General features: G+C 38.8%; 1 protein-coding gene across 1 annotated transcript; it reads left to right on the forward strand.

Moving 5' to 3' along the window:
- Nucleotides 1-1,528: 1,528 nt before the first annotated feature.
- Nucleotides 1,529-4,059, forward strand: LOC148011077 (uncharacterized). The gene is made up of 2 exons (XM_087671997.1): nt 1,529-1,825; nt 2,507-4,059. The coding sequence occupies exons 1-2, from the start codon at nt 1,616-1,618 to the stop codon at nt 3,794-3,796; spliced, it is 1,500 nt and encodes a 499-aa protein (XP_087528123.1). The 5' UTR covers nt 1,529-1,615; the 3' UTR covers nt 3,797-4,059.
- Nucleotides 4,060-7,398: the final 3,339 nt, after the last annotated feature.

Genomic DNA, 7,398 nt, shown 5'->3' on the forward strand with positions numbered 1-7,398 from the left:
ACATCTCTTCTTCCCAACTTCTTATATGGCTCAAAGCAAAGAATGACCAAAACGACAACTCAAAGTACTTTGTCTTGATGATAATGCTTTTGTAAGTTCCTATTAAAAAGCAATCTTTACTATGACTCAAAGCAAAGCCTAAATTTTTTGACTTCACATTATCCTATGGTTTTTAACAAAAAGAAATCTCCATTAACAAAAACCAAAAGAGTCACAACATAACACAAAAACAACTACACTAAAAGTGTTGCAACATAATTAAAAAGCTATTGTAACAATAGACACATTGGTACAAGAGAAGGTGAGGTGTGAAGCATTCCAAGGTGAAGCATACAAAGTTGAGGTATGCTTTCTTAGAGGCACATATCTAATTTTGATCCTTTTGATTTAGTCTTTATATGATGATCCCAAGCACAATAATAATGTTAGTTTTCTCTAAAGACCTTCATTTAGTTTGGTTATAGCTTGGTTAGTTTATTGTCACCTTGTCTCTAGTCACTCTATAGTCACCTAGTCTCCAAATATGGAAGCATGATTTCATGTTGACTAGTTAGTGATGATTAGTATAGTTAATAACTAACAAGTTAGTTAATTGGTTAATTAACTTAATAGTTAATTAGTTAGTATATAGCGTTGAGAGAGAGAGAGAGAGAGAGTGTGTGTGTGTGTGTGCATGACAGATGAATATGTACTTATTTAATTGATTAGTTATTAGTCATTAAATAATTCATTGTTTGTTGTTATTTTTGAACATGAAACTAATAATTACGGTACTTGAAATTAATTTAGTTGGCTCATTTCGTTCTATCTCATCATTACAGACTTCACTTTAGCAAAGATAGTTACAATCTTCATATGTACAATCTTTCCACAAGCTTAGGAACGACCTTTTTTCATTTTTATCATGATGAACAGTAAAAGAAAGTAAAGAAAAATGAAAAAACATGTAAATCTTCTTGAAAGATGGGGGAAGGGTATCTCCCCCACAATTATAGAATGACAAAGAGACTTGTACCAGCTCTTTGACATGCTGCTTGTATAGAATGTTTATGTGTTTCTGTATATTACTACTATACTTTTCCAAAGTTACAAATTAAATATTAACAAAAAATTTAATGAAATGTGAAAGCCATCACATCTTAAAATTGACCAAGCAACTTTCTAGTTTTTTGGTCTTATGGTTTGCAAGGTGCTCTTCATCGACACGATGTCTTAAGATGTATGACAAATTTCTAGCCAAATTTGATTAGCTTCAAAAACTTGTGATATATTGTCTAAAGTATAGTTTAAAAGAGAGATCATTTTGCTTAGATGTGATTAAAAACACATTCGATTGAGCAAGATTAGTAGCATACCTTAGAAAATACACATTCAAATCTCATACATAGTTCCAAAAACACAGATTCTTTTTTGCCTATATATGACTAAAAGCAACTTTAATTCATTAAGATTAAATATAATTCATAATATACATAGTTAGAGTTTCTAAAAATAAGTTACTCGATGCATTAGTGTTGGAGTCAAAATTTGTTGTACCTATTCTTGAATGTAAAAGGCCGGCGAAACCAATACCGTCGCTGCCAATGGTGAGAGGCGAGAGAGGTAGCCGATCTAGATGCGGGCATGGCGTCGCTGGAATACCTTGACGACAGCGGGGAAGGGGAGGAGGCTGTACTCTTCTGCGCACGGCAACCGCCATTCCTCCTCCGCGGTTCATCACGACGTGGCCGGTGGACGTGGCCAGCTTCCATCCCTGAAAGGCGAGCTTCGGCGTCTGTTCAAGCTGGTCCATCCTGACCTTTTCCAGAACCAGCCAGTGGAGCAGGTACCTTACCTTCCAATTACACTCTTTTCACATCGCTGCTTCATTCACAGGTCACAGGGGAAGTCATAAATTCATTCTGTTGTATAATCTGGCATGTCTGGCCCTCGCTATATCCATAGTCCCTCAATTGCAGTTTACAGTCTTTTATTAAGGAAACACAATTCATTGTGTCGTGCAACTTGGCTAGTCTGGCCCTTGATATGTGCATAATCTCTAACTGCAGATTGCAGTGTTAATTAGGGATCTGTACGACATATTCAGTCCCGAATTGCAGTTCACAGTCATAAGAAGTTTTTGCGTTTCTCCATGTGGGAAAAAGGGCTATTTTCCCTGGTTTTACCCGATAGTGTTCAACGTCATGAGCTCTGCTCGGGAGCCACTGCATACCTACCTAGGTGCAGTTGGGGGCAGAGGGCTACTGACTAGCCTTGGGGGTGTTCTTTTCCCCTTGCTTTTCCCTATTGTGTTCAACATCATGGGCTTCTATGTGGGGGACATCTAGCTAGTTATGCGTTACCTCCCTTGCAGAAGTTCATGATGTTGTTGTAATTTGTAATGTGGGAACTATAACGGGCTTTCGGCTAAAATTTGTTGCGAGTGTGTAGGGATGTGTACAATATGTTGAGTTTGCTACTTACATATACAGAATTCTCACTTAACGTTGGTACTTTGTTGCATCAGGCCACTAACCAACACTCCTTTCAACTTCTCCAAGAGTATTTGAATGCTGCCAGAGAAGGTCAACACTCCCGGCAAGATCCATTCCAATTTACATTCTATATAAGACACGAGGCAGATGCGGAAAACCTGAAGAAAGTAGAGGTTTCACTGCCACCTCCTCAAGTCCGGCATGCCAATCAAGGGGAAGAAGACACATTACTTGGTATTCAGAGAGCCATTGCACGCTTACTCTTGGCATGTGGGCTTCCAGATTCAATGCCTTTGTCAGGTGGTTTTTCTGTGGCAGAGGAACAGATACGGCTATCTGAGTTTTTCCAGCAGGCTTCAGAAATCCAACAGCAGAATGATGCATCATCAACGGACTTTGAACGTCAGCTAGCAGGGACAAAAAATGCCTTGCGATTAGGTAGGGGAATTCGAGTATCATTTCGGTCTCCAGTGTCAGAGATGTCATCTCATGATCAAATTGAATCCTTGGAGAAACTTGGGGTTGCACTGGACAAGTCTCCAGATGTAAACCTCAAAGGCCATGCTCTCTTGATAGGGGATTGCTATGGTGTTGATGCTCTTGGTAACATTTGGCTGAGATATGAGGATGATGTCCTTTTATGGTCAAATTTCCTAAACAGGGTGGATCTTGAAAAATCTGCCAAAAATCAGAAAGCAGCATCATTGAGACGAGTTTTGGAACATAAAGCTGCTAGATTGATGGAGGTGGAAATGATTTTTACCCATGACACACTTGCCGTCAACCCTGACTACACACTTTTTTTAAACCGGATCATTGATGAGGCTGCAGGTTATGGAGCTGTAGGTGTTGGTAAGTTTTTCAACCTTCCAGTTCGGATTATATGTCCAGAGAAAAAGCAGGTTATAGATGGATCAAGGGAAACAGAGGCAGAAAACAGCTCTCACATGAAGGTTGACCAGTCATTTGGATATGTGGCTGTTCCTGTGTGGGAAACCCTACCCAACATTTACAGGTACATAGAGCAACATGGCCATGAGGCTCTCGCTATCAGAGAGAGATTGAAGAAGTCTCAGAAACATGTGGAGCAAGTTAAACTTGTGGTTAGAAGGAAACTCCGACTGAGACATCTAGTCTTTGATCAGAGATTAAAGAGTGAAATGTGCATGGCAGCATGCATGCGCCTTATTCACTTTGCACCTGAGCTGGAAAGGCATATGGAGGGCCTATCCTTATGTATTTCAGATGAGCATAGGCTTCCAGTAGAGGGAACCAAGAGTTTTGTGCACCTGAAGTGGAACTTCAGCTTGGCAGAATTGTAGCCATGCATCACTTTTCAGATTGTTGCTGCAGAATAAGCACTGTATTTTTCCTCACATTATTGTTGCTGAATAAGCACTTCCTTTGCTTCAAAACACATTATTGTTGCAGAAATTTTTTCTCAGAGCTGCTTTGGCACTTTTTTGTTTGTCACAGCAGTTGTATGGGTACCAGAGCCCCTGGAGGCGTTTGTGGTAACATGCATGAACAATGTAAAATTGTTTTGGTTGTGATTATCTTACATTTACCAAATAAATTGTGGTAAGTCAATATCACTGTGAACATATGCTAGGGCTAGCAGAGAAAACAGTGGAAGTGTACGAACACCACTAAGGCATATGAACTCAGACAAGAATGCAATAGGAGAAGAAATTGGTGAATGAAAGAGTGCTAAATGAATGAATGATGATAGGGGCGAGACACGACTGAAAGGGTGCTCATGGAGTGGAGACTGTCGAACCACTGTCTCTTATGTGAGTGGGCGAGGGAAAGTGTAAGATAGTGTCATCGTCCAAGAACAGTGTCTGAGTGCAGCAGACGGCCAGTGTTGAAGATTGATGCAAAGGGCTGAATATAAGCAGGTGGTAGGTTGGATGCCAAAATGCAACAATCTCTGGTAGATTGATGAAGACGTAGCAATGTGCTGCATGGTGACAGTCTCTGATGAAGCAGGAGGGCAGCTGGTCTGAAAACACAACCATTGGACATGTCTAACAATCACCAACAGTACCGGCAGCCCAAAATATAGCTAGAAAGGGATCCATGTGACAGGCAGCAGTGCAAGCATCTGAGAATGTTTAGGAGTGAATCACAGCTAGGTTGTGAAAAGGTTGAGGCGGCAACTCAATGGCAAGCCAACAACACAAGTGGATGGGTAGCAACCTGCAGGGGTGAGGGGCAATAGCTAGTCTTGTAACCGGTGAATAGGGAAGATGATGAAGATGGAGGCCCCAACATTGTGTGGGATGTGAAATGGAAATAGGACAACCACAAAATGTCATTATATGGGGGATTTGTGGGTCAGATTTTAATGCCTTTTTTAATAATGGATTATTTTTGGGGCTTGTGGATACTTACATTACGCAAAAATCATGATAATTTTCTTTTAATTGAGGCCTTTAATATTACTCTGAACAACATATTCTAAAATTACTTGAAACTTCATAGAATTCACACACGTGTCTCATAATTTCTGTCAATTCTTATTATGGAAAGACATGTATTCGTTTAGGAGCTACTCCAGAAAAAATGCAGGCTCACATAAACATGGTTTCCTTTTATGACATTTGTTTAGGTGTTTGTACCAATTAGATGTAGGATTATAATATTATCAACAACTATATCTTATGCATATTAAAATGCAACACTTCCTAGTATGATTACATTGCTATATGGTGAGGATAGGAATTGAATTTTTAATGACAATGTCATTCTGATGCAACACAAACAAGGGAGACATAATATAGTCCACATATACAATTTGGTCATTCCTACATTTACTCAATTTCAAAACATTTCTAATGATTTCTTGACAGGGTAGCATACAAGTCTTGCATACTGTCCCCTTACAAGGTTCTCAAACTTGGTCCAATTGCAACCATGTATGATCAAAGTCCGAGTGTAAAGTACAATTGAGCACTTGTCCAAAATAAATATAACTTCAATTATAAACATACAAATTTCAAGTAGTTGAAACAACAAAATATTATTCTACACCATAAACAGTCGAAATAATGGTAGAAAAAGGGTAACGCATCAAGTGACATCAATTCGTCCTATAAGCAACGTCTTCAAAGATACCTAGCAAGCTAAGAAATACCACTCTTCATTAGCTATTTTAAGTATCTCATGCATTGACACGAAAACCTAGAGAAAATCTATTAAGAATATTGTAGATCATAGGGTTATTACATGTACACTTGCTACACCAATCCTAAAATAATAAGGCCAACTTGAATGCTTAGGGAACAAGCATCCCACAAATGCTAGCAAACCCAATAGCAATTGTTAGTGAGAAGACATCCCTAAGATTCCTCTTGCCATCAACCTAGCATGTTGTTAAGTTGGACCTAAAGTTCAAAGAGGCATTGTGGCATATAGTAACAATAAGCACAAGAAGAGTCCTAAAACTAGTGCCAATAAGAGAGTAAAAAATCAATAGTGTCTAACCCAATAACTACAAAGGGAACAATGACAATGAAGTATTGTAGTAGCTAAGTTTTTAGACCCATGAAAAAAGTATCACAGGGACATCTAACCATCAAAAGTTTGAGTGCAACATTATGTCTAGGGAGATGGTTAGGCCACTAGAATCACCAAATTTGATAATGGCCCCAATGTGATGGAAAATCAATAGTGGTCGTATCAAACACAACAAAGACATGGGAATTAGAAAATCATGTATCAAGATAACATGTTTTGTCATCCCAAAATGAATCCCTCAAAAGCAAGCTAGCCTCATGCTACACAAGAGACATTGCATGAGAAAAGTTGGCATGATTAGGCCAAGGGGCAAATAAAATGAGATGTTGCAAGAAGTTGTAGCTTGAGGTGTAACTTGACCCGAAATTGTTAAGCCATGGCAATAGAGGAAATCGACCCCATGGATACAACTTGATGGAAGCCCACATAATGAGTGTAGAGAGTGTGAGAACCTTAGCCATGATAAGTATTTAGTAATTAGTCATGTTGGTGATTTGAAGCTACATTGATGTTATTGTGGCTATTCATTGTTGTTGAATCGGTCATCCTTGTTAGCATGATTGTCTTGAAGTTACCGGTGCTAATGGTTATGTTCATGAGGATTAAAATTTCAGAAAATTTGTTATGATGATTCATAGATATATCTTTGTATGATTAAATTTAAGAAAACAAGGTATGCAAGTTTTTATTCATGATACGTACATGCCTAGAAAACCCAAGTAGTAATGTTAGGTAGTCGCCCACAGTCACTTGACTTAAGCGTCACTACCGAGATCCCATGGAATGCATGGGCTTAGACGGTTAGGTTGTTTCTAGGTCTACCTCATAGGGACACATTTGACTTGATCCAAGAGGATTAACTTGAGGTCCCTAATGACTCAACTAGAGTTGTTGCTAATAGCATTCTAGCATTGAGTTACAAAAGCCACTTGTGTGATAAACCAAAACTCAAAGTGAGCAAGCACCATAGTTGGTTCAATGAGAGAGAAATGAGGGGGGTCGAATGTCAACTCCTCTACCCATAAGGCATAGTTTCACATCGCCCCCCTAAAATGGTGCTATATTGGGGCATAAGACCTAGACCCTAGGGAAGTCATTATTTGGCTCTAAACCTAATCATTGATAAGCCACTCGACTAATCTTTAGTTTTCTAATTAGGGTCCTTGTGAAATTAGTTTGAACATTCAAAATCAACTTCCTTAATTAGCCCTTTAGCACAAATTTGTTTCACATGTTTGCACCTAAGTTCATTAGTTTGTTAGGAACATGCTTTGGAATGCTTTGTCTCATTTCTTTTGAGCTATCATACTTCCTCCTTTTGTGTATTAGTTTGTGCAATTGAAAGAAGCTTGGCACATAAGTTGGACTTCTAGAGGCAAGAAACCTATTAAGTAAATTGATA

Source organism: Lygodium microphyllum, chromosome 29, assembly GCF_053477565.2.
Source record: "Lygodium microphyllum isolate KBCC chromosome 29, Lygodium_microphyllum_v1.1.10, whole genome shotgun sequence".
Taxonomy (NCBI): Eukaryota; Viridiplantae; Streptophyta; class Polypodiopsida; order Schizaeales; family Lygodiaceae; genus Lygodium; species Lygodium microphyllum.